The following is a 27,431-nucleotide window of genomic DNA, read 5'->3' on the forward strand; positions in this document are numbered from 1 at the left end:
CTGCCACTTTCTGCATCCCCTCATGCACTGCCCTCCTTTATCTTTGTTCCTCTCATCCAGGGTGGAGCTGTACATCATTTTCTCTCCTTATCTCCTTTTTTTCCCTGTATTATAAAAGGTGAAGCTACTACTAACATAAAATATTCTCCTCCTATTCCTTTACATGGGAAACTACCATTTTCCCATAAATCAGTTGTTGTCATTGTAAACCCTGCTTTCCCACCCAGAGCAAGGAGGGGGACTCATTTTCAGGGCACAGGGTAGGGGACAAAATGACTGTGTGTGTTTTAAAAGGTGACCTTAAAAGCCACAGCATGAAAAGCACCTGTAACAAACATTATAATCATTCAAATATGCCAGTATCAAAGCACCTTATCATGTAGAGAGAAACGTGTTGCAGAAAATGTTAAGTGGCACAAAAAGATGCTAAGTTTGAACAGTGAGATGACTCTAACCCTACCCTTTAACCATATATGATTCTTTTCCTGATTTTACTTTCCACTGTGCAAAATGTGTAACTTAAACATGACTGAGAAGCATTACATGCCTTGGTTGCTATGGTCACCAAGATGTAAAATAGTTTCCTGTCAGGGAAAAAGCTCCTCAGGATTTGGAAACTAGGCAGCAGCAGGTTTCTGATATGAAAAGCCATAAAACACACACACACACACGAACACACACACACGTGGATATCCACAAATTTCCCAGAATTATATATACCAGCCTCCTCATCAGTGAGTTGCCTTGATAATAAAACCAGTGTATGATTAGGCAACAGAAAACATACCATTTGTACTGTGGTTCCGAACAAACTGTATGTCTGTGTGTGTGTGTGTGTGTGTGTGAAATGTGAGGAACTGCTTGCCTATGTGCACTCAGTTTGTGCTGACTTGGCAGTTCTGTATTAAAGAAAGGTGGGAGAGGCAGGAGGCGAACGCTGTAACAGCTGTGGCCCACAGTCTGTACACACATCTCTTTTCTTTGTCTCTCTCACACATACACAGACACGCAAATACACCACACATGCAGACTGATGATACTTGCTGGTGACAGGGAGAGGGCAGCAGAGATAAACCCAGCCAGAGAAAAAATCGAAACATTCACCACTTCTCTGTTTGGAGTGAAGCTGATGAGAGGAAATAAATCTCTTCACCTGTGAGTTTGTTTTTCCCAGCTAGTGGACATGAGTTTAGTTAAAATGACTGAAGAAATCATATGGTTTTCAACCTCTATCCAATGACAAAGGGGCCAAGCAACAGGTGGAAGCAGAGGAGACAAACCATAAAGAATGTACTCCTACTGGGATAGCACTGGAATGACATCTGGCTACTGATCCAAGATGTAGACGGCGGAAGAGAAAGACAGAGAGGCCACACAGGAGATCTGTCATTTACCTGTAACCCACAGAAGATTTCAGCTCCCCACTGACAGGCTCCTATGTCTCTGTCTGGCTGGCTGTCTGTCTTCTGTGTGTGTGTGTGTGTGTGTGTGTGTGTGTGTGTGTGTGTGTGAGTGCCTAACAAGACATCTAGAGCAAGTTGCTCTGCGGTCTGGGTACATGCAATGTGCACACCAGCAGACAAATATTAGTCTTTCTTTAAAATACAGTATCTGTATCAGACACCAAAGACTTTATGAAAGAGCTGCTTTCTGCATTACATTTATGTTACAGTAAATAAAATAAATAGACATAATCAAAGAAGTAATGTTTTTAACAGGGCTATCGACATTTGTTTGGTTTTAAGGAGCTTCCCTATTTATAAGTTGGATATATTATATCAAATCAGTTTTCCAGTCATCAGTATGACTTAGATGTTGGAGTGATTGCAGAATTAGCCTGGTGCTCTCATCCAATCAACCAAGGTACAGACCCTTAACCAACCAGATAAACCAAGTAAGTTGAGAAAATTCAAAAGAAGAAGAAGAATCTGCAAGAAAAGGCTAAGAGAAGACAATATCTGTACACAAGTAATGGTTCCTGGAAAAGTAGCTTTCAATAGTGGAAAACAAAACGAGAACAAAAGGACACTTGAGAATATTTGATCCTACTTAGTGCTCTCTAACCTGCTTTGATTTATCAATTCTGTTTGGTTACCCACACTGCCAAATAAATTCCCTCTTGCCAGCCTGACCCTACTTAACACCAATTATCAATCATCCAGCAGCTTCTCTCCCTGCTCCCCTTCTCCTTTCTTCTTCCACTTACTTCTTTTCTGGACCCATCTGTCAGTTTCTGTTCTCCACTCTCCTCTAACTACCTTTTTTCTCTTCATCATCATGGCAAAAGAACAGATTGGTGTTTACAAACTAATATAACCTATATGTTCCACTTGCTTCCTCTTGACAGCTGCTACACTTTTTATTTTTCTTTTGCATTTGAGGGTTTTGGAGAAACACAAATGATGAGTATGATATATTCAGGACACGCGTTGGTAAATGGCTCCTTGTTGCATGATCACAACACCTCTCCAGGTGACAGACAGTTGGAAAGATGAGGAGCCGGATAAAAGATTGGGAGAAAAAAAAAAACCTCTTCAGTCTGGTGATTTCTGTCAGAAAGGCTTGTCAGCAGCATGACATGTGGCTGTAATAAAGAAACAGCAGCAAAGACTGTCAAGATCGCATGTGTACAGTATGTGTGTTAGTGTTTACATTTGCAAACAGAAAAATACCGTTTGTGTGTATATGTTCATTTTTCTGTATTACAGCCTCTGTATTTGCTTATTCCCCTTTATTTTCCTTTATGCATGCAACTACTTCACTTCTTCCAGCATCAGTATTGGAGAGGGATCTAAGAATTGGCCCAGGGCCCTAAGGTAGCTGTCTAGATTGAATTTCAAATCAATGTTTCACAAGTTGTGTTCTTGCCTCAGCTATTTTCAACACACAGGGTGAGACACTTCCAGGAGAGGAAGGTAAGTTATCTGTGTGTGTGGGAAGCAGTATGGGTGATATTATCATAAGAATGCTGGGAGAAAACTTGACTTGAAGATGAATGTCAGTGCTTCAATCTGAAAGTTATTAGAGACTCATGAGGTGGCAGGCGAGATGTAGAAGAATATTATCAGCAATCAGCTTTTTGCTGCATGAAGTATTCACTATGTGCAAGTTTGGATGTGAAAATACCGTGTCTATTGATTGATCTTTTGTCGGAGTAGGGTGAATCATGCTGTTTCATTAATGATCCAAATTAACGATATGAAAGTATTATCGCTAGCACATGATATTAGATATTTAAATTCATGATGAAGGTAATATATTGCACATTAAATTTAGGTATTGGGTTCTGGTAAGGAATTGTCATTCACAGAGAAGAAAGTGTTAATTATGAGTTGTACTATAGAAAAAGATTTAAGGTTTTAGGTTTTCGTATACTCTGTGTTTCTCACTAATCATGCTTTGTTCATCCTTAAGGCCTTCAAAGCATTTTTCCCTATTCATATCATTTGCAAAGTCTTTTTAAAGTTTATGGACCTGCAGTGAATACCACATCAGTTTGCAGTTTTCTTCTTCTCTTTTATTGGTGCATTGCTCCCTTTTATTGCCACAGACTGTCAATGTGCATTAGTATCTGCAGTTGAGAAAAATGGCTCATATTGCCTCTATTCCTACGCTGGTAGGACATGCCCAGAAAAAAGTGCAAGAACCTCCTCATTAACAGCACTGCTAATGGTAAAAGAACCACTAAAGACATTAAACCCACCTGCAGTAAAACATTCAGTTAAAATTACACAAAGCAAAAAAGCTTTCAGGAATTTTAAAACATTTTCACTGTATATGTGCACACTGTGACAGTAAATCAAATTCAATTCAACGATATAGTTTCCAGGTTACTGTGGCTTTCTGAAAGTGAAAGTGAAAGTTCCCAAAAAGTGCACATGCACAGCAGTGAGCACACACACCGTGAACACACACCCAGAGCAGTGGGCAGCCAGTGCTGCGGCGCCCGGGGAGGAAAACCATAGTAACACTTTAGTTTAAGTACCTCATTTAGCTTTAATAAGGACAATACAGACCTAGATGTCTAATAAATGCTTTCGAACTCACTATAAGGACACAGTTATAAATACACTTTAGGTACCTATTAATGTAGATTATTCATCACTAATTATGAATTCTCACATGAAGACATATTTTATATTATTAAAACTGTGCTTTACTATATTTTCACATTATCTATTAATGTAGCAGCCTTCACAGGAATTATAGCAGTTGACAAATACAAAAATCTGCTTGTAACTACATTACAATGTATTAGAAATAACTTATTCAGTGCTTATATAGTGCATATCAGTGCTAAACTGAGAAACTTGTTTATATATATATATATATATATATATATATATATATATATATATATATATATATATATATGTATATATATATATATATATATATATATATATATATATATATATACACATACACACACACACATATCACATTTAAATATAAGTTAAAGTATTTAAGGCACAGTATCAGATGGCAAATGTCAGTGTAACTCCTCTAACATATCTTTTTGAAAGAAATCGCAGTGCTCTTCTTCCTTTCTTCCAATAACATCAATCTGTTTATAGCACGTATTACTCATTTTCCAATTATCTCCAGCCCCCTCATTCTTTCTGTGTGACTTTCTATCCATAATGAAATCTGCAGGCAGAAGCTGGGGCCTTGAATTTGGAGTGTAGATGTGTAGCTTTGAGAAAAGCTGTATAGCTGTGGGCCACTGCACTATCTGTGACCACCAGAGGTCTCTGGCAACCCTTGAGATAGATGACAGAAACCCTCAAAACCTGTGTAAAATGTGTGTGTGTTTGTGTTGAGTCACAATCAAGTGTCTACGTGAGAAAGAATGTGCATATCCAACTGTCATCTGGCCAGATGGCTGGGAGTGGCTGTCTGTATATGTCATGGATCAGGTCATTCCTTTTGGGTCTGCAAAGCCCTGCTGCTCTCTAACTACCGTCTGTGTAAGCAGTTTAACACGGCAAACTACACAGGGTGCTAAAAAAAATCAAGTGCTCAAATTTCAAAATATATTAACAATAAAAGCTCTGTTCCAATTTGATTGTCAGTGACTGAGAACCTGAGACCCATTAAGACCTTGGGAGAAATGTGGTTGCCAATAGGTGACAACAGCTCACTCCATCATGGTGAGACATCAATCGACCACTTTGGTACTGATTCTTAAAAAGGAGACTAAACAAACAAAAGCTGTATGGGAAATTTCTCTATCCACCAAATTCGATATTGGAATGAATAAGAAAAGCACTTGTTTCAGTTGACATCTCACACTAAGTTTAAAGATCCCTGTCAGACATGTTGAAGAAAGCAGGACTTTGTGTTTTTCATGCTGCAGCTCTTTTCAGTGTCTCTTCTACTCAACATTACTTTTAGAGCTATTTCGAAAATGGTTGGGATGGTTCTGGATTTCTTTTCTCTGTCTTTTATTTTTTTTCTTGCTGGTCTTAATTGACTGGCGTGACATATTCAGCCACATTCCCCCGGGCTTACTGCTCCATAGAGCACATCGCTGAAAGACCCGAAATCGCTGTGAAAACCTGATGCAGAACTAGAGAATAATATCTGGGCTTCTGGGATCCCTTCCTTACAATCATGCTCCCCCGAGTCATAAGCACACTTGGAATACATATGAAAAAACTGGAAATCTTATTAGTATTACTGCATATTTTTCATATTCACAAAGATACATTTTAGGAAAAGGCGTGAGTGCATTTCCACTTTGAAATAAGTGCTTGTAACTTGATAAGCATATTCACCAGTGAATTTTGCTAAGAAATGCTACTTGCTGGCAGCCTTCTGATGGCAATAGATGAAATGTTTGATGACACAAATGCTTTTCAGTTGCATTGCATTCACTCAGCTATTACAAGAGTTTAGCTTCAGAAGGTTATTCTACAACAACAGATATTAGAGAAATAAACTGATTCTTTTAGTAAAAAATTATTAAAATTGACATATTTGCCTTTTAACAACCAGCATCTTGTGTCTTTTTCACCATGAATATTTTGTACTTTTTACATTACAAGTATTTTCACATATACAATATATATTTAAAAGCCAGCAGCATAGGAACTACACTGTCCTAGATCTTACATTAAATGTTAAAAGACATGCTGCTCTCTTATTTTTGTTATACTAAATGGATAATTTTTGAGGATGTAATGCCCTTAGGCTATTGTACAGTACTTTTCTTGAAAGTAATTATTTATTTGTGGAGAAAAAAAAAAAAAAAAACTCCTCTGGAGTGACCTTCTGGCCTCATCATTTAAAGATTTATTGTATAAAAACAAACATGGATGGCAACCAGCAACCTGCCCTTTTCACTGAAAAGGCCAAAAAAGGAGGAAAGAAGGACAGAGTTTGTCTGGGCAACACTGACTGTATGGCCAGAGGTAACTGGCCAATTACAACTAAGGTATAGGGTTAAGTAAAGCTGCTTATTTACAGGTAGGTCTCCCTCAGACGACACCAAGTGTTGGTGATCATAGTTGTCTGCCGTGAGTGACTGGATGAAAAGTCTCTTTACATATTAGACACTACATCATTTTTTTGCTGACTGTGAAAACCAACTGACCTGGACTGGAAAACACCCACTCCAACTTGGTCAAAAGATATATTAAAAAGAAAATAGATCTGACTGTGTAATTCTTTTGCAGATTCAAACACACAAATCACTAATGGTACGACTGTGAAATTTACTGACATTCTAGGAAGAATATAATCAAGAAATGTGATTGAAAAGCAAAGCAAATAAACAGAAATGAATGATTCAGAAATGTGCGGGTATTGATGATGCAGTAATGTGCATTTTCCATGGGTTTGTCAATGGGAAAAATACTTCATGTGTGCAGTATATGTGGTGTGTGTATATGTGTGTTCACCATGGGGATTATATATTCTTATGTACATGAAGGATGGAACAGGTTTTTAAGCTTATGGTTATGTCTCTTGTTGTCTCTCTCTCCCACACCATCACCCACAACAAACAAATTGCACATTGCTTTATCCTCAACAATCCAGAGCGTTCCAGCAACACAGAGCTGCACTTGATGATATTTACATATCCATCCACAGAGGATTAACCATTTTCAATAGCACAAGTCTGAGGCAATCCTTCACAAGGTGCACAATCCACGACAGGCTTTCCACAGAATGTGAACTACGAATTATGCAGAACATATACAAACATCAAGGCTATTCTTGGGTCAACACTGATTAGATATCAAATTACTTGGGGATGTTTAGAACAATAAGCTTCAAAATGTGGAAACACTGCACCCTTTTCCTTTTTCCCCAGAATTTTTTTCTTACACAAAGAGCAATGTTGTATTATGAACAATGCTAAACACTTGTGCCAAAAAGTCTCTGGGACTCTGACAGTTTTACCAACTGCCCATCTATGGCAGTCAATCCACCATGAAATGAGGTATGGAAAAAATTCATTGGGAATGTCAGGATTGATGTTTCTCTCCACACAACTGTAACACAACCTATGCACTAAAGCACCCTATCTGCAAGAGCATTCTTAATGTAAAGGAACATTTTAATGCACACAGAGAGAGCAGCAGGGTCTCTGTATGATATATTCATGCAACAAATTCCTCTGGAAAGCCTCAACCAGTTGTCTCTATCCCTCATAGCTCCAGAAAGTGTGAAAGATAAAGAAGAAGGGTGGAGCAGACTGAGAGAGACAAATGCTTTAAAGAACCAGTCTAGATTCAACCTGAATAATGTGGGAAAAAGGAAAGAAAAACAACATGCACATTGACAATTCTGGTCTTGCAGCTGCAACAGAAGATCAAGAAAGTCTGCAAAGGCCAACATTACTTCCATAATGAAAACAAAATGGATCACTCTCAGCCTGATGGGATCAATGCGGATTTTAACAGCTTTCCTGGTATGTGTGTGTGTGTGTGTGTGCACGTTTTTGTTTCTGCCAGTGCACAAAATCAATGGGCATTACCATGAATTTTCATCCCACAAAACCTGAGTAACAAGCCCTGGTATTCAGCATGACATGTAAGCTGAAGCTGATGGGAGTTGGGGGGGATCCCATTCTGAGCATGTCAGTAAACAGCAGAAACTATAGGGCTGGCTAAAGTAGTCCCTCCATTTACTTTGTGGGGGATTATGGGAAACATACAAAGAGTAAGCACAATTTTGAGTATCTTCTCACAGTCTGGCTTCCCTCTGAATTCCCTTTGCTCTCTGCATTTGACTGTGAGCTGAAAGATGAGAGGTAAATAGAAAGGTGGATGCTGCTATGTCTTAAGTTTGGACACAAAATTAAATTGGACTTCAAAGCTGGTGCAGTGCTCTGTTTTAGGGTTGCTGCATGCATTTGTCGAAATCATAATTTTTTTTGTGATTATAAAAGCCTACAAAAATGTTTGACCAGGGTCAAAATGCAGCCTTGCTCTCCTCTTGGGATAAAATTCAAAGCAGATTCTCTGAGTGGAAATTGGCAGAAGACTGAGCAGAATGAGTTCTGAAGAAGAGGAACCTAAAATACCTTCCAAAAACATATAAATCATGCCTTTTTTAAAATCAAGAATCTTAACTAAGAGGCTCTGCTTACAGGTCCATCCTCCAAAGTAGCCTGTGGTGCAGACTGTTAAGAATTTATTTGATTATCACTAAGTAGTTGCTGAACAGAAAACACCAATTAGAGCAAATTATGTTAAACCCTGGGAAGTGTTAACTTTCCAGACCCACCACCACATCACAGACGTGTAAGCGCACACACCACTCTCAGCTACAACACAGAACATGTGTGTGTGGTGTGAACCAAGACAAATTAATTGGATTGTGAGTAAGTATTTTGGATGTCCATTATCTTTGTCCATCTGTAGGGGTGAACATCATGAGAAATCCTATTATCTAGCCCCAAAGGTAAGAAAAAGACGCACATTCTCTCCCTCTCCCACACACATTGTATAAAATCATGATTAACATCACCTGGAGCAGCTGCTAGGGAGCTTTCCCTCTCCCAGAATGATATTCCTATCTCTTCTTACCCTTCCTTAGGCAGACTCCAGCATGGATGACCCTGTCACCTTAAGATGCCCTGGCTATAAACCAACTGACCATGTATCCACAAACATAGCTGTCTCTTCCTCTCATGTTCTGATTTCTTTTTCTGAAGGTTTCTGCAGTCTCTCCCTTCCCCATCTGTGTTCACTTACAATTAACAAGAACACACCACATGAGCAAATAAAGAGTCAAATGCAAAAATCCACACACACAGACACACACGTATGTAGACAGCAGTAGATCAACACAGGAAACTGGTGCCTGTTTATTCTTCAGTATCTCTGAAGACTTTAATCCGAAACAGGCCAGAACGGCTTGAAAGGCTTAGCACTATTTTACCCTAATTAGTCCAACGTGCTTGTTAAAACCCTATCTTCCAGCAGCACATGACTGATGACAGAACAGCATTTAATTCAGTAGTGTTGTCTTTTGTTTTGCTCCCTAATGAACATGTTTATTAATTACCTGAGAAGCTTTGGGGAAGTCACAACAACCTGTTCTGTTCATTGTTAAAAGTTCTAAGCTCCTGCAGTTCATCCATCTCTACACTCGGCACAGAGAGGGGACAGCTCAGTCTTAGCGGGCTGTCAGTTATTTTCAATGCTGCTTTTTTCACCGTGTCAAAATGGATTGCACAGCACTGAGTGAAACCTAACTACATACAACTCAAAACTCTGATACCTCGACCAAAGAAAGCAATCATGAGTCTTTCCACAAAGCTATTTTTCAAGGCCCCCAAATCAAGGCACGGGTGTTTGTGCTTTGCTTCTCTCACGGCTGAACTTTTCTATTTAGACCTGTCAACAGTCTTGTTGTGCTTGGTGGTTTGTGGTCAGACGCCATATCTTAAATAGAAACCATCTATCAGAGGCTAAGTGGTGGCTGAGAGATGTCATTGTGGTCATGAGTGGGTGACGGTGGTGAAGGAGGAAGTGGTGAAACCACTGAAAAAACAGTTCATTTATTCTTGTGTAAGAGCTAAGTCCAGTGCACTTGAGGTGAAATACTGTAGAGTTAATTTGCATGAAAAGAATAAGTAGTGTAGTGCAATGCATCATCTTTTTATGATGATGTGTTGTTGGTGCATTGTTCAACTTGTGTTTATAACAAACACCACAAAATTGGCACCAGCACGTTGATATATTTTTTTTTTTAAGTAAAATCTCTTAAAAAAATGTAACTTTTGCCAAGAAATTTGATCCAGAATTCTAAAGGACGATGCACAAATGATGACCTCTGGTGACTTTTTAATCCCCTTATTCTTAAATTTAGCATCATCATCACCTTGTGCTTCAGCTCTATATTTTCTTAAGTGCTGAGGTTAACATTTAGTTCAAAAGCAGTGCTGTGGCAAAGCCTCATATACTCTTGGTGTGTAAAGTAAGTTTACTTTTACTTAGTGACCATTTAAAATGAACAATAATGTATGAAAAGCAGAAGATGCCAAAACTGACTTGGGGAGAAAGATAAATACATGCAATACAATGTGCTTTTTTTAAAGTGATGCACAGTAGAACATGCAGAGACTAGACTACCAGCTAAACAGTTAAGGAAGGTATTGTTTTTTTCAGATGTCCTTTGTTGCATCTAACATTGTTAAAACAGTGTTTAATTAGACAAGGTAACCCATGCAGACAATCAACAAACATTAATCTCTGTTTTTTCGTATTGCAGACAGTTCACTAATACTCAATCTTCCCAACAGCAGCAACACAGAGTCTTTACAGAGGCCCCTCTGTTGGCATCACTGCTGGCCAGAGCTGCAAAAAGGATGGTGCATGGGAGGGGAGGGGAAACTCAAGCAAACCCATGGATCAGGTTTCTGCCTCCATAGCCCAGTGATACCTGATCTGACCACTTCGACCCCTCCCACATCCTGCCCTGACAATGGGCAAGCCAGGGAGAATGCTCCTCTGTTTTAATTGGTAGACAATGATTGCATTCTCCTCCTCCTCTTCTGACCTCTATCATGGGGAGAGGCGAGTTACACACACAACCTAATTGCCACCTTACATGGGGCAAGCTTAGATAAGCACAGGCCTAGTCCACAATAGACGTACTCACCTCTGTGCATGCTGTCACAAAATGCCCTAAAAAAGCAACAATGCACTCTGTCTTTATCAAAGAACTGTTGTTTCATTCATTCAGCTTGGAGAAGAAAGTCAGGTGGACTGCGATAGATCTACCTGAGAAAGGTCGTTATCTAATGGCTGAGCTTAGTTGTAAGGGGTTGTGGAGTGTGTAGTCCCATTGTTGCAGGGCAGCAGCTGAAGTGGGAGAAAGTATCATGTAAGCATGTGTGCTTTATAATTTTTTAGAACACTGTCATTAAAAAAAAAAAAACAACCACCTTTTTATGTCTAAGCCCAAAAATGATTCAATTCAATTCAATTCAGTTTTATTTGTACAGCGCCAAATCTCAATACAATGATCTCAAGGCACTTTACAAAAAACAAAATCTTCATTATAGCTTTTGAGAAAGACTAAAATTAAGACATCAGGGCCATTACAAGATTTTAAGTTGCTGAGTAAGTTGTTGTCCGACTTGTCAAGATGAACTGCTAAATGCAACGTCTTGATCACTGATAGTGGATTCACCAAAGCACTTAGATAACAATTAATTTTTGAAAATCCCCTAAATTAAATGCAGCATTCATGAGTGCTCATTTAAAATAATTAACCTTGGATATTGCGTGTAATTTCAGTATGATGCTCTGAAGATACACAAACAATCCCCACCACGTGAAGTTTTGCTCAGCTTTCCTTGCCTCATAAAACAACCTGCTCAGATGGGATGTTCAACTGCTGGAGCGAAATAAATTTTCAGCATTCCGGACGAAAGCGGCAACAACATTCCTAGTGGGAAGTATAGGAATTCTCCCATCTAGTATTTTAGACTGTAATGATATGATAGGATGGCTGAACATAACCACGCAAAGCTGTATCAAAGACGGGGTCAGGAGCCACAACAACCATGCACAATTGCAAAAATATAATTCACTTGGATGTGGTGTTACACAGATCAGTACACACACTCTGTTCCATGCCCACAGGCATGCAAATGCACAAAAATACACACATATACTGTAGGTCTATGATTATATCGACTATCAGGGCCAAACCTGCTGGTTTAAAGAGTAACTTCTTGATTTATTCATCACATCTTCACAGATGTCTGTAGGACACACTTTGAACAACTCCAAACACACATTTACATGCAAGCGTGAGCCATTACAACGTGGTTTTACAAAGAGTTCTGTGTCAGACTGTTTCTTGAACTAGAACATTGACTTCTAGGAGTCTCTACAAGTTGACTGACAGGAAGACTGTGGTGGTTCAAAACTCACCCAGTTAACAGTGTCTGCAAACTCTATAGTACAGTACACAGACTGACAGGCTGCTTTAATATCTGCCTTCATTTTCACTTCTAAATAAATGTTAAAAAACTGGAGCTTTGCCCATAATGTTATGCTTATGAATATTGAAGTGCTCGACTTCCCCAGACCTCAGCAATGAAGTCAATGTGTAACTGTAATAACATCTGACAGGAGAAGCAGCAGAATCATTAAAACAATATTTACAAAGTTCTAAAAGTGCTTTATTTGGCAATAGTGTAAACACATGGTATTGTGCTTCATGTCTGATGAGGATCCTGCTGAGGTATGACTCTAACTGCAAGTGAATATAAGGTCATTACCCATAACCACACACACATACAAATCACTCACAGTATCATCTCCAGCAACTCAACTGACCTGTAAGAACATTATAATTAAGGTACACTCAGCACTGCCACATTATAAACTGTGAAGCATAAATACTTGTTACACATAGGAAGAAAACAGAGAATCTAAAAATATAGTGCAGAGAGGCTGAGAACAGAGGCGAGGGACAAGCTGAGGATTAGTACTGCCTCAGCGAATCAAACAAGCAAGTCGAAAGAGACACATGGACAAGAGGTGGAGACAGAGAGAAGGATGGACAGTAGTAGTAGTAGATAAGGAGATGGGAGGGACAAAAATGCCACTTCCAAGAGCTGACCTAGTCACACACTGATGAGAGATGTCTTTATGTGAAGCGTCTGTGTGTTGGCTTTGAGAGTGGGGAGGATGTAAGTGGAGTTTAATAAATGAGAGTCTAAAATAGGACAGTCCTCTGTGTTTCAGTGCCTTTGTGAATGTGCCTGCCAAAAAAAAAAAAAAAAAAAAAATTTAAGATTTGAGATGGCACAGAGACACTGCCGACCTCTTGAATCAAGAATAGACACAGAACTGAGACGCAGACCAAGCAGACAAGCATGAGACAGAGAAATAAAGGAACATGAAAAGATCTTCTTTTTCAGCTCAGCCAACAAATGAAAAAGAAATGAGTCAGTAGTAATTATGACAGTTGTGAATGACTGATTGGAGAACAATGAAATAAGTGACTGCACCCAAACACACACTGCAGTGATGAGACATAATTAGATAACAGGCAGAACACACAGAAGTGACTGACACTTCAATTAAAATATTAGAGGCTGAAATCATGCAGTAGTCTTTATTAGGGCTTCAGTAACGTACAGTAAGTCAAATACTCAACTCAAACAGTGTGTGTGTGTGTGTGCGCTGTGTCACATCTGATGATTGGTCAGATGTGACAAGCCACTGACTGGAGCTGGTTTCTTGACTGTTAAAGCAGTGCACAAATTAACCGGCTCATCTCACAACCTACAAGAGGTCAAGGCATCACAGCCCCCACACATGGACTGTGAACACACAGACACACACATATTCATAGTTATCCAGTTATAAACAGTTCAAACACATGCAAACAACCCCCATCATTTACTAAGCAGCATCACAGTGTGCAGCTGTGAGATCAAGAGCTTCATTAAGTGGGTTTGTTTACATGGATGCCTGAAATGGAAAGACTAAAAATTAGAGTAAATGAGGGCAAAAGAAAAACACAGAGAACTTAGATACATGTTACAAAGCCATACTGAGAGGGCTGAATTGAATTTGGGCCATATGCAAGTCTTTGATAAACTCAATAAAGAAGAAGAAGGACGCAAGAAGAGCATGGAGGGGCAAAGAGAGGGGCAATTTGAAAAACCAAGTTAATAGCAATGGAGAGGGAGGAAGTCAGTAATGCCCACAGCCTGAAGAGCCAGTGGGTCTGACCCTCCCCAAATGCTTGGCTAAAAGTACAAAGCTTCATGAGACCCAGATGTTATGAACACCTGACACTAGAGAACTCTCCCTCTGTGTACTACAAGAAAAGGTAGAAAAGAGAGGTGGAAAAACACAGCAGCTTTGTCTGACATCTGTTGTTACATTTTCCCATGTGTTTCTGTGTGTCATATTTTCCCAGCTTTCTAAAACACTGAGAAAATAATGAAAGACTGGGGTCATAGTTCATAAAAAGGTAAATGTTAAATGCTGATCTGTGATGGGTCACAAACTATTCAGCTGTATGGAAGTCGGATGGCTGATACCTATCCACCTTATTTATTACATCAAGAGCACATATCCCAAACTTGAAGTAATATAGATTCACAGATTCACCAGCACAAAGTAATGAAATGCAATATTTTATATTCCCTTCTCAAATTGCATAAACTATAGACTAACTGCACTAAAATGTAGCCATCTGAAATCCAAAAAATTGTTTCACACTATTACCAGCTGAAGTAATGACTGTACCCAACATGAATGTCAACACAGAGTGACACATTTGCTGGGAAATGTCTTACAACACTGTTAGGCAACTGTTTAACTGTTTCTTTGTCTACATCTATCAGACACAGTGCAGACTGACTGTCATCTTCAGTATCTTCCTATACTGTACAGTAGATCAACAAAAATGGAAAACCGCTTAAACAATCGTGTATCAATGACACATAAATATAAACAATGAAATACACACAGACACACACACACAGACACACACTTCACTTTAAATTTATAGTCTCCTCCATCTCTGCTCACTTGTGAGGAATCCACACCTGCTCTCCACAAATTGTCATTGATTTCAAAAGCCAAGGCAAATTGCTTGGCATCCGGAGCTGCTACATCAGCCTCCAGGTGACTGGTCTTTTGTGTTTGTGTGACATGAGTGGACCCTGTGGGGTGAGTGACTGTGTGGCCGCTGTGACACCAGGCTTGCAGAAAACCTGAGGAGTCTCTTCCTGCCAAAGCTCAGTTCAAGAAGAAAGGCTGATACAGCCCCAGAATTGAGCAGCCAAAGCTTATAAAGCCTATCAGCAAGTGAAAAAAATAGATGTGACAACTCAGCTGAAGCATTTTTTTTTTTTTATAGTATGCAACACTGAGGTAAGAATCTTCACAGAAAACATTATGGACTACAGGACGAGGAAGTTAGTGTGACAGCATTTAAAGTTTCTTTAAGTGCTTCAAGGCTTTTTGACTTGTCACAGTGAAAATTATTAGGGTAGTGTTACGCAGCAGTTGGGAGTGAAAGAGCTAGTTTTCTATTGTGTGTACAGGCAGCGTTGACTCACAGACATCACTTTCTGTATAATGTACCCACAGCCCTGAGTGAGTGGCTACAGCTGCGTCTTGGCTCTCTGCTTGAACATTTTCCAGTACCAGCCCTGGGTGATGCAGAGTGCATGAACTCTGCAACCCACACAGCGTCCCTGTGTGCATGTTTGTGAGGCTGTGTGGACAAGCCGCAGCTGTGCGCACAGCTGTCTATAGTAACATGCTTCATCTATGTGCGTACACACATCGAAAAATGAGCCCACAAAGCAACGCTATATACAACTTCTGAGAGTCAGTGTCATTCTCATGGTTGTCATCAGAGCTTTTGTAGGGTAACAGTGGTAAACAAATACTTGAAAAAAACAACAAATATTTATGTGATGTCAACAATATTTCTCTCTTCCATGACTAAAATAGTGAAAAATGTCAGTTAGGGTACAATAATGACTTCAGGAGGGGGTGTTTGTGCAGTTTATGTCGTATGTGCCTGTATTTACATACATATACTTGACGTGTCTGTTGATGTGTGTTTATGGTTTTATCCATGATTGTCACTGCTTGTGATAAACTGAAATCCATCTGAGGACCAGGTTTTATCATTATTTGGTCCACAGATGCTTGTTATCTGTGTTTACAGGATTTTGATCCAGGTATATGGATCTAAAATCTCCACAGTTAAAGAAAATTACAGTAAATGCAATTTTTTTGTACTGAGGAAACATTTGCAGACAGTATGAAAATTCTCTGTTACAAAACTCTACTAGCCACTAACTACTTTATGAGCAGCACTGTTTTCTCCTGCATGAATGTATGTAAATCAAAAAGAAAATCATCAATCTTTGACGATCAGACCAATAAGCAGAGCAGGGAGGGCCTGTCTCTCCAGAAGACATTAGCTGCTTTCAGTCCTAATAGAATTCCCCATCGGCAGAGAGGAGTAATATCAGTCATAACCCAACTGGGGCACAGTAGATATGAAGCCTCCTGTGGATTTACTAGCACTTGAGCCCAAGCTTGTCAAAACTGATTGTGCTCATGCAGATGAGGATATATCCTGATTCCCCATGGTGCTAAAGATGGCCATGTATGCCATATATACTGTATATGTTCTAGCGACGTGTTTACATGTAATGAAGCCTGTGAGTTGATATAACTAAGCAGCATTGGGGCATGTACACGACAAAAAAGGCTGATCAGAATCATTCCTGCTATTCTACATAAACATAATACATAAACCATTTTAAACTGTGAGACTATCGACAAAATCAAAGAGAGGAGAGTGGGAACAGGGTTGTCAGTGCGTGATGACGAAATTAATTCTTTCTTTGCATATCAGAGGCTTACACCTCCTCTCTCAATCGTTCAGTCCTCCATCTGACAAATCCAATTAGCATGACATGAACATTATGACTCTGTATACACACCACATCAAGGATCTTGGCAGGAAATAGGTGGGGTGGGCACCAGGGACCTGAGCCAAACAGACACCAAGGTCTGGCATGGAGGGTTTTCACTCGGCCTGTAACCTGGCTCCAGCTTAAAGACCCAGTTCCTTGACAGGCTGGCAGTGCTAACCACTTTCCGACCCTCTGATCTATCATTGCTTCTCATCTGTCTTCTAACATCACTGTTTCCTATTTTCATATGCCACTTCATCTCCCTCCTGCCTTTTAGACTTTTACCGTCTCCGTAGTATCTCACACTCATCTGATATTCCTATTATCAGTCCAAGTTGAGTCTATGTAATTAATTACTATGGTTAAAAGAAAGATGTTCCTATGGTGACAGGACTAAGAATATTTTATTTCTAGGTAGTCAAAGCAATTTGCTAAGTGCAGATGTTGCTTAGTTGGAGCTGTTAAATTAATTTACAACACCCAGAACCAAAGAGCTATCATCAGAGTTGGTGTTTGTGTGAGGAGGGGAAAACGTTATAATAAATTAGCAAAAAACAAAAGTTAGAAGCTTTTCATGGAGGGAAAACAAGTTGTTTTGCAGTTTGAAAAACTAAATGAACGTTTCCTGTCCTGTCACCATCACCAAAAGCAATCACAGAGTTATGCAGACAGATGAAACAAAGCTCCAAACTTTTTCCAGAGCAGCACAGAGAAAACATCATGTGGAGGTGTCTGGCAAGCTGTCAGTTTGAGCAATCTCCTGGCCCATGTCACAGTAGAGATTTGCATTCGGCTCAAAGGAGGCCGGAAACATCAAAGCCCCTTTGAAGCAAAATGTGATGTTGCACAGTGGGACAGGTGGAGAAAAACAATGCAATACAGCAATACTCTGAACTACTGTACCCAGAATGCACCACAACCCGTAAAATAAAAGGGGGACTTATCAATGCAATAACAGAAACATTGACATACTTTAGAAAAGTTCTTTTTCTACATGATTTCTCTGAGATATTTTTGTATTTCTACTCTGAGGACCTTTGTATAATATCTGTAAACACTGTAGAGAGATGACAGTGAGAGTCAAAGCAACGAGTTTGAATAAAATGTGACAAGCTAAACAAAGAGCTGCAGGAATCTGTAGCATATAATTCAGAAACTGACACATAATTACTGTCAAAACAGGTTCTGATGGCAGCTGGCAAATACTGCTTTGCTAATATCTCCTGTAAGATATTTTCCTCTACAGCTTTACAGAACAGCAAACCAAATGTCTGCTAAGTTCACATCATTATTTTAGTTTAAAAATGTAATTTATTGCACATATAATTGAATCATCTATAAACTCTCATAACTGAACCAGAGACTTCAACCTTTCAATCATCTGAAGGTAAATTGAAAAATGTGGGGAGAGATATACCATTCTTTTGCTCAAATTCAGAACAGTGACTTTCTCCTAATATTTTTGAAACCACAGGTTCCCAACAGGTAGCCCCTGACCACTTAGTCCCATCTAATAGCTCCTCAAAAAGCCCACAGAGACACACACGAACACGGGGTCATCTCAGTTCTTGTCAGATATCACTATGCTGATGATGCCTCCTGGGCGCTGTTGATGACTTGAAATGCTTGCGTGTATGAAGACCACAACAGATGCACAGATTGCCATTGTTTGGACCATATTCCCTGAAGAATATGTAAACACCGTAAACAATGCCTCGCGTATTAACCGGCAGCATTCGGCCAGTGACTGGCCCTGCCTTTGCTGCTGTTTTTTGTATATATTAAAGGATAAAGCAGCTCTGCATTCAGGTAAAAAAGAGCTGGACAGGCTATTTTAACACAAAGCACTAGGTGGATAAACACTGAACAAACTTTGCAGCCTCTCCATAAATCAAGCCCCGTCAGTGAAAAGACATTCAGTAGCAACATTTCATCTTTCATTTTAGACTGATTTTGAACTTACAGTCCTCAGCTCCTTATCCTCCCACTGGTTTGACTTTGGCTGGTTTGGTAATGGATTTGGTGCATGTGCGAGAAAAAATATTCACAAACTATAGGGCATCGAGACATGCTTGGAGCTTTCACAAACATCACTCTCTATGTCTTCATGCAAACACCCTTTCTTTCTGTCTCTACCTCTTTCCCCGTCTCTCTCTTTCTTCAGACTCTAGTACTCTCCACTGAGGCTCTCATGTAGAAAACCGTCCCACATTTCAGAGCAATCAAGCCATGCTCCCGAGCAATTACTTCTGATCGCAGCCCAGTTGGCCTGGACAATCTTTATCTGTGTTGGTGTGAGAATTCATTGTGCAAAACTCAGACAGCTGAGAGGGAAGGTATTTCTCTTTCGTGTGCAATGCGCCTTTGCCAGCATATATTCCTCCCCAAAGACATCTTCACGATGGCTCAATGCTCATTTTAATTAACACATAAGCCTGTTGATGTTAATTAAAAAGCAGACAGACGATTCCCCATCTGAAAGAGATCACACAGAGGGGAGTGCTGTGTATCTGAACACTGCAAAGATGCAGCAGCAGTACTTGGCATGTATTCAGAGGAAATTTCCTGTAGCCATTTTGAAACATGTGCACTACAAGTGGGCGCATTAAACCAAGTGTATCAATCAGATTTTTGATGCTAATTATTTTAAGGGGGGAATTGTAGATTTCTTGAAATTTGAAAAATATGTATAAAAGTCAAGGAACTACTATTAGATGTTCTAACATAGGTGCTCCAACATTGATAATACCTTCAATACCCATAGGACGTGCTGTAGGCAAGAATATAAATGTGGCATTATGCAGTCAGTTGTGGTGAAACTTCACTTACTTCATGGGCTTGAACAGAGCTTGTCCGTAGTTCTGGAAAGTCATGATCAGCTTCAGCTGGGTGCCTCCAGATTTCATGGCTGGGAGAGAAACAATTGAGACATTAGATTAAACTAAATTGTTTGAAACAAACAGACAGACAGACAGACAGACAGACACACACACACACACACAAACATAAATGCACACAAATATACTAGCATATACACACAGCTGTTTCATTACTTGCCAATTTGGAGAACGCAATTTTACGTGATAGAGCTACCACATCTGCTGACCAATCTGCCAGACACTGTACAAAAATTAAATTGTGGCATTTAGGAGCTGGGTGTGACTGAGCACAGGAAGTGGCATGAAAAGCATCTGCTGACAGCTAATATACAACTCTGACTGTGATTAAGTGATGAACATGTAAATTAATATGTTAATGACTTTGTGTACTTGCAGCATGCATACATCCTTATAATAACAGTTTGCTTTGAGATAAAAAGCAAACCACATTAAGTAGGTCAAAGAGGTTCTTTTGTTATTATATCTTATTATAAGTGCACTATTCTATACCTTAATATGCTGAGATGAAAATCTTTCAGGTCTGGTCATTTTCAGAATGAAATCAAAAATTCAATTTTTGATTCCAACTGTGTTTCCATCTCTGTGATTACAGTATGTGCACATGCTCTGCAACAGACCTGACTCTGACCAGATGTTTCTGTTTAAGCCTTCATGGCCTGTACACACGGTCAGTGATTGCATGTGCATGCCACACTCTGAGCACATCCTCTCTCACTCCCACAAACTGACCTCTTGTACCGGAGGAGAGGAGTCAGGGCACATGTCTCTGATTATCAGTCATTTCCACAGTGTCCCCGACAGGCTGAGGGAGAATCGCTGTGAGCTTCCTGCCTTCCTCTGACTCAGACACTGCAGGCCTGCCTAAATGCCTTGTGTTTCTGTCATAATGGGCAGGCTTTGGGGGATTTGCCCATTTATTACAGCGCATTAACTTGAGCATATTACACAACACAGCACTTCTGCCTAACCCCAATATCAACATAAGCTCCGTGTAGTGGACCCACTTACTGACTGGCTTGCTGGCTGCACAGAGCTGTCTTTTGTATTTATTGACTCTCTTGCTGTTTGTGTCAGAGCTCTCTCAGTTCTCTCTCTTTGTGTTTGTGTATGTTGTCCTCTTGCTTGTATTCTCTGCTATGCTCAGCCTCTCTCACTTCGTCTTACTCACCACTGGCAAGCATCCCCACTTACCATGACTCATTTTTGGATTTTACATACACTGTTGGACAAAATACGACTGACATCACATCAGGTCAGTACCTTTTCCTTATGACAGAGGATGGATATAAAGAGAAATCAAAGCCAAAGAACACACTGACAGCAGTACGCCCAGACGTGCCAGATGTGCTGAAGCAAGGTCTATACAGCAAACCTAAAACCTTTGAGAGATTGCAAATGACTAAACTATGTTTTAATGCTTGAACCCATAAGCCAAAATCCTTGAGGATCTGACCCCAATTCATTGCTTGGTAATGTCAGTTTATAAAATTTTGCTTCTAATCGGAAAGTGCAACAGGTAATCCCCTGTGGAAAACCCTGGCAAAGCTTGGCTGATTGTTTCTCTCGACTGTATCTGCACTGACATGCAATTAAATATGACTTGAACAAAAGTGAACTTCAACAAGATATTCTTTTGATTGTCCTTAAGGACATCTGCGTCAGTATCTAAGTGAATCTATGCATTTCTGTTGATCTAACCATCCATCTCTTGTTCTGTTTCTCCAAATGTCCACAAATGAATCGACGTCCCTACTTTTGTTTCAGCACCTTCATGTTCTCCGGTCTTTCATAATGCTTCAGGCCTCAACCACCGATATCAGATTCCTCTTCCATGGTGTGATGATAAATCAATGCCGCCCTCACCTGTGCGATCTCACAGTATTGTGTGTATGATTTATGAGCCCAGCCGAAGACAGAGAGACAGACAGAGAGCAGGCAAGACAGGGCGCGGGGGGTGGAGAGGGAGAGAGAAGGCAGCACTATTGCAGAGAAAATGCTGAACAGGGAAACTTTCTAATGCCGTCTGTGCTTTGTAATTTTAGTGAGACATAAGTAGTAAGTGTGTACACCAATTATGGGGCACAAGAGCTGCAATGCATGCTTCCAGACACACAACACAAACACACACTGCACTGGGTTTGTTTTCAGCAGACAGACTGTTTTATAGGTGTGTCTGGGGACAGATTGATGGTCTATATACTATAAACAGAGGGTACACACACACACACACACACACACACACACACACACACACACACACACACACACACACACACACACACACACACACACACACACGCACACACGCACACACGCACACGAAAGTGCATGTGTAGTATGAATGATTCTGGCTGTCTGTAAGAGACGAACAGCCTAATAACAATGAGAGTGGAAAAAAATTCAATAAGAAATACAATGAGTTGATCACACACTGATACACAAAGATACAAATAACCAACATGCAGTAGTAGAAACAAACACTATAGCAAAAAAACCTATTTTAGTTAGTGTTATGGCTATGATTATGATATCACAGTTACCACAGTGTTTTCACACTGGGAACCATTACCTTTATCAAATGGTTAACTATATGTTTTCTGAAGATGTTTTCCTATACGATCTTCTTCAGATGTATGATCTTTCTTTTCCACCTAGCTAGCTTGTCACCCTGTTTTTAATTTAGCAACATAGTTCATGTTCTGTCAGAGGTGGGGATTGGTCAGGGGGAATGAAATGCTACATATTCTGCACCGGGACCTTTGGGGAATTGTATAAAAACACTTACATGCTACTGAATGAAATCACAGCTTCTCCAGAAAACCTTATAGTGTATTGTTATTAATGATCCAGTCATGTAGCAGCCATTCCACATATCAACATATCAACACACTCCCCCCTTACTCACAATGTTCCCTCATATACTGACACACCATATTTTATCAACATAGGCTGTCAGGATCGGCATTAAGCCCTCAAGGGAAATGGCAGCTGAACACAGACTGTTAACTCACACATAAGCAGAAATGTGTTTGATTGTGGGCTCCATACACATGCACACACTTTACCAGTTTTTAAGCCACATAAAGCCACTGCTGCACAGTGAATAACATGAAAAGTAACAAAGGCACAAACCTCCATCATGTTAATTCTGAACAGTACGGACAGTCAACAGCAACTCAGTGTTTCAGCCTGCCCTGTACACATATACTATAGAACACACACTACTATAGAACACATATACTATAGAACACATATACTATAGAACACACACACACACACACACACACACACACACACAAAAGACAGCTCCCCCAGTGTGACTCACCTACACTTGTGATCTTCTGAGTGACCAGGTCCTTCAGTAGCGCATCCAGCACAGGACTGTGTCTGGAGTAGAGCTCATAGCGATTGATCCCAATGTGGAAACGCAACCAGTTGGGGTAGGATTCTGCTGTCACCTCTCCTGTTGGAGAAAACTCCTCCTCCTCTTCGTTCCCCTCCTCATTGTGCCTGAAAAGGGAGAAGAATGGAGGGGAAAAAAAGAAGATAAATAGCTTAATATCGAATAACTAATTGATACTGCAGGAATTCCCTTTGCTGCAGAAACTGGCATGAAACACTCCATCTTTATAACACATGGCTTTGTTATTATTATGAATACATGTGGCTACACTGACTATGGATAATCCAAGTTTATTAAAACTCACACTCATAAGCTGTGTGATCAAAAGAACAAAATATGACACTAAGGGAGAAGGGTGGAGGCAGCAGATGGATGAGGACATTATATTAGATATACAGAGAAAAGACAAACTGCCAAGATAGATAGACGGATAGATGGATAGATAGATAGATGGATAGATAGATAGATAGATAGATGTTTCATTATTTCTAGTCCTGGAAATCAGGCAGTGTGAAGTGGTTATAAATTAGAACATTAAAATATTAACAGCTGATGGAACTTGACACGTGTAACCTGTCAGCTGAACAGATCCCCATCATCTTACCATCCTTGGTTCCCTGTTGATCTGGGATAAAACCTGATGTCAGTGTTGACATTAAACAAAGTGTCATCGTCCATGAGGGGAGGAAGGTCAACCTTGTATAAAGGATGCTCAAACAGGGCAGACAGCCGGGACACACTATGGGCGATCCGACCCCCACTCGTGTCACCGATGAGCGACTTGTGGTCCTCTGCCTTGCCCGCTGACGGTCCCATGCGCCTAAAGGACTCCGCTCTGTCCCCGGCTACTGTGATTTTCTCCAGAGAATGGGATGTGAGGTTGGAGCTCGGCTCGTTGCTGACATCCTGCAGGATTCTCAGTGTATGCTTGTTAGGCCAGCCCGCTTCAGCCGCCGACCTGGCGCGCTGCTTCCCCCAGCCCTGCGTCTCCCTGCCCGGGTGGTGAGCGCACTGACAGCCGCCGTCCCCGCCGTCCGCTCCCGCCGCTCGCTTCTCTAGTTTTGGTAACAAGTCTATCATGATGTGCATGGTGCACGCTACCAAAAACACCATAAGTATCAAGACTCTGAATTTACGGAACAGTATCATCTTTATCATTTTTTTCTTTCCAGAGTCTAAGCTTTAAGCGCAGCGCACCTTACAGCACCGAGATTGATGTCTAACAGTGTTACGCGATGACAACGCGATGCTGGTTTGAAGATTTACTACGATCATCGCACACAAACTGTGTGTCAGCCTATGTTAAGAACTCCATAATGTGTTGAGTCTTTATTTTGCTACTTATTTTTCACAACAGTCCTAATTCTTCATTCCCAGACAGGTGGACTGACCGACGCATTGTGAGCACTGGACACTTCACTGGCAGCGGAACAAAAAGTGCTCCTCATTCATTGCGTTGTTGAATAGGAGACAGTATCAGGAGGACGGACGAGCGAATAAATGGTGAGAAGAGGTAACAAGAGGGAGGGGGTTCTATTAAAAGCACCGATATTCGTCCCTAAACCTGATTCCTTTAAGTGCCGCCACCGCGGAGTGAGATGTCAAATGTGTCATAACTGTCTTCTGGGGAAAAAGTAACATGAGAGACTGTCAAGAGTCCGAAAGAAACGCACCCTCACTAGCTATTATTCAGAGTCAATGTATAATAAAAAAAAAAAGAAAATGAAAATTCCAGGAAAATAACAGATGATCCGCTGCGAGATCCTTGGATGCTGTCCCGCTTCTTAACAAGAGCTGCTCCTGTCTGCAAGCCTCGTTAAAGTCAAATCAGAGACTGGCTGGCAGGTGCAGGGATCCAGTTTGTCATTTGTCCTCTTAACACCGCCTTGTCTTCCTTCCAAGTGCTCATCCAGGGTGGGTGTGTTAAATATTATGATCGAAGCCCTGAGCCCAGCCTCGGTGGCGTCATGAGGAAGAGACTGGCTGCGTCTGCACACACAAGTAGCACTAGTGACATGAAAGGCAGCTTCAGGGAGGAAAAGCCGAAGCCTCTGAGGTTGCAACTCGTCTGAACGCAGCCAGAGGGCGTTGGCACAACCTGAAATATGCTGCCCACATATTCTGCTCTGAGATGTACACGCCTCCTGTACTGTATGAAATTGAGGTCTGGGGGCCGATGGGTCCTGGAGAACAATAAGAAATCGCTGCATTGTTACGTTCATAAGATGTGTACAGCACTGGGCTGCAAATAGTGGAATTATTGTATTTGCTCTAACTGAGGAACTGAAGTCAGCAATATTTAGCTTGACCAACTGGTTTAACAATTAAAACGTTGATTAATCTGCGGATTGACTAATAGTTAAATCAAGTAATTGTTTTCAGCACCACCGATGTCTCTTTAGAACAACACTGCAATAAATAACTGCACAAGGCTGCTTAAGTAAGAATCTGAAAATAAGCCAACAAAGCAACACAGCTGAAAGTCCCAGAAAGGCAGGCCTGAGGTAAGTGCTTATCTGTTACCCAACGTTAATGATTTCCTACTTAAAAACAATTTAAATACTAATGTGATACCGACAGAACAGAGATGAAATAGCTACATGTGGGTTGATGGCAGTTACCAGTCTGCTGGTTATACATCCAACAACCCCAGTCTGACTTTTTGTTCCTTAGGCCTAAGTGACTTTCACATTTTATAGTCATTTGGTCCCTGTTAATATTAAAAATATGCTTTAACATGTATTTTAGATGCATCTAAACATACCAGGACACTGAGCTGCTGTATTATGTGATGCTCCGTCTACAGACTGTTTAGCTAAGTTCATGGCTCACCTATATTGTCCCCTAAAACATTTTGCTTAAGGGACAGTAAACGTGATTAATTTACCTTTAATCAAAAGATTCTTAATCATTTCATTTACTGTCTACAAACATAAAATCCTTTTACATGGACTTTTGCAGTCAAAATACACCTACCTGCCCCCTCAGAGTTTTTTTTCCCTCTATTCGCTGATAAAGCAAAACACCTTTCATTTAAACTACGGGGAACAAAACACTTGCAGCAATTACTGCTGCCAGCACTTTTAGCTGGGCTGGATTTTCTAATTTCACAGGTGTAAATGAATAATATTTATGTCATGGAGCTGATTCAAGCTGCTGATTGCAGGCCTTTTGACTGCCAAAGAAACCCACTCAGAAATTCAACCATTTTGTTACAGAGCAGACAGTAATATGTATTCAGCTCAGTGGAATTATACAAAGTAATAAAATGAACAAATTCTACATATTTCTTTTGCTTGTGTGTGTGTTAGTCAAGGCTCACCAAGTGGGCCCAGTTGGAAGAGCATCACTTGGCTTCTATCTCTCCTCCTAGATTAAGAGTTTTAGTTCATGCCACTGCCAGATTTGTACATCTAAATAAAACAGGATCTCAAAGCTAACAACCAAACAAATGGTTGTCCCAAAGGCGAGCCTACTGTCCCAATTTATGTTATGCTCCATACAAAATAAACTGGCACACACAGCCACGTACACTGATACTAAAAAGGTACAGTATGCCATGAACTATATTATTTGCTTTAGTTCAAAGAGAGGTAAAACTGGTTAACCACATATGAAAAAACACAGCTTTTATTGTGTGAGAAGTCATGTACGCACGCCACATTTGCTTTTAGTACAAAACGTCAATATGCACTGCCAATGAGCACAGATCTAATCAGCTCATAAGGCATAGTTGTTATTGCGTGTGGGAAGAAATTGCAGTTATCTGCTCTCCAGACCAGTGATTTTTACCACTGAACTTGAACTGAATTAGGGAAAACTTAATTTACCGCAAAAAAGGTTTAGTTTTACCTATTTTGCAAACAGTGACTGTCAAAAATGAGGAAAGAAAAAACTCAAATATGTTCATTACTAAGAAATGTTATCATTAGGCTCATAGCAACAAAGCAATTAAGAGCAATTGTAAAAAGTGACATTGAGAGATTCAAACTGCATGGTATTTTAATCTAAATTAAAGTGGAGTTATAATGTCAAGAGGGTAACAAAAAAGTAATATGCATCCAATTTATCCAAAGGACCTAGAAAAAAAGCATCCAAAATGATGTCTCCATTGCTTTGGATTCATGCCAAGGAGTGTGATTTAATTTAATTTTAGTGAAATAATCTTCACGTAGCTGAAAAATGTTTA

General features: G+C 40.2%; 1 protein-coding gene across 1 annotated transcript in view; it reads right to left on the minus strand.

The window, feature by feature from the left end:
- Positions 1-25,236, minus strand: part of fam20ca (FAM20C golgi associated secretory pathway kinase a) — a 35,697-nt gene extending 10,461 nt beyond the window's left edge. Inside the window, exons 1-3 of the mRNA XM_026325449.1 lie at positions 23,847-25,236; positions 23,165-23,349; positions 19,769-19,847 (exon numbers count right to left, since the gene is read on the minus strand). Of these exons, the coding sequence (XP_026181234.1) occupies positions 19,769-19,847; positions 23,165-23,349; positions 23,847-24,400 (818 nt within the window). The 5' untranslated portion in view covers positions 24,401-25,236. The remainder of the gene's footprint in view (positions 1-19,768; positions 19,848-23,164; positions 23,350-23,846) is intronic.
- Between the last annotated feature and the right edge of the window lie 2,195 nt (positions 25,237-27,431).

This window comes from Mastacembelus armatus, chromosome 8, assembly GCF_900324485.2.
Source record: "Mastacembelus armatus chromosome 8, fMasArm1.2, whole genome shotgun sequence".
In the NCBI taxonomy this organism is placed as follows: domain Eukaryota; kingdom Metazoa; phylum Chordata; class Actinopteri; order Synbranchiformes; family Mastacembelidae; genus Mastacembelus; species Mastacembelus armatus.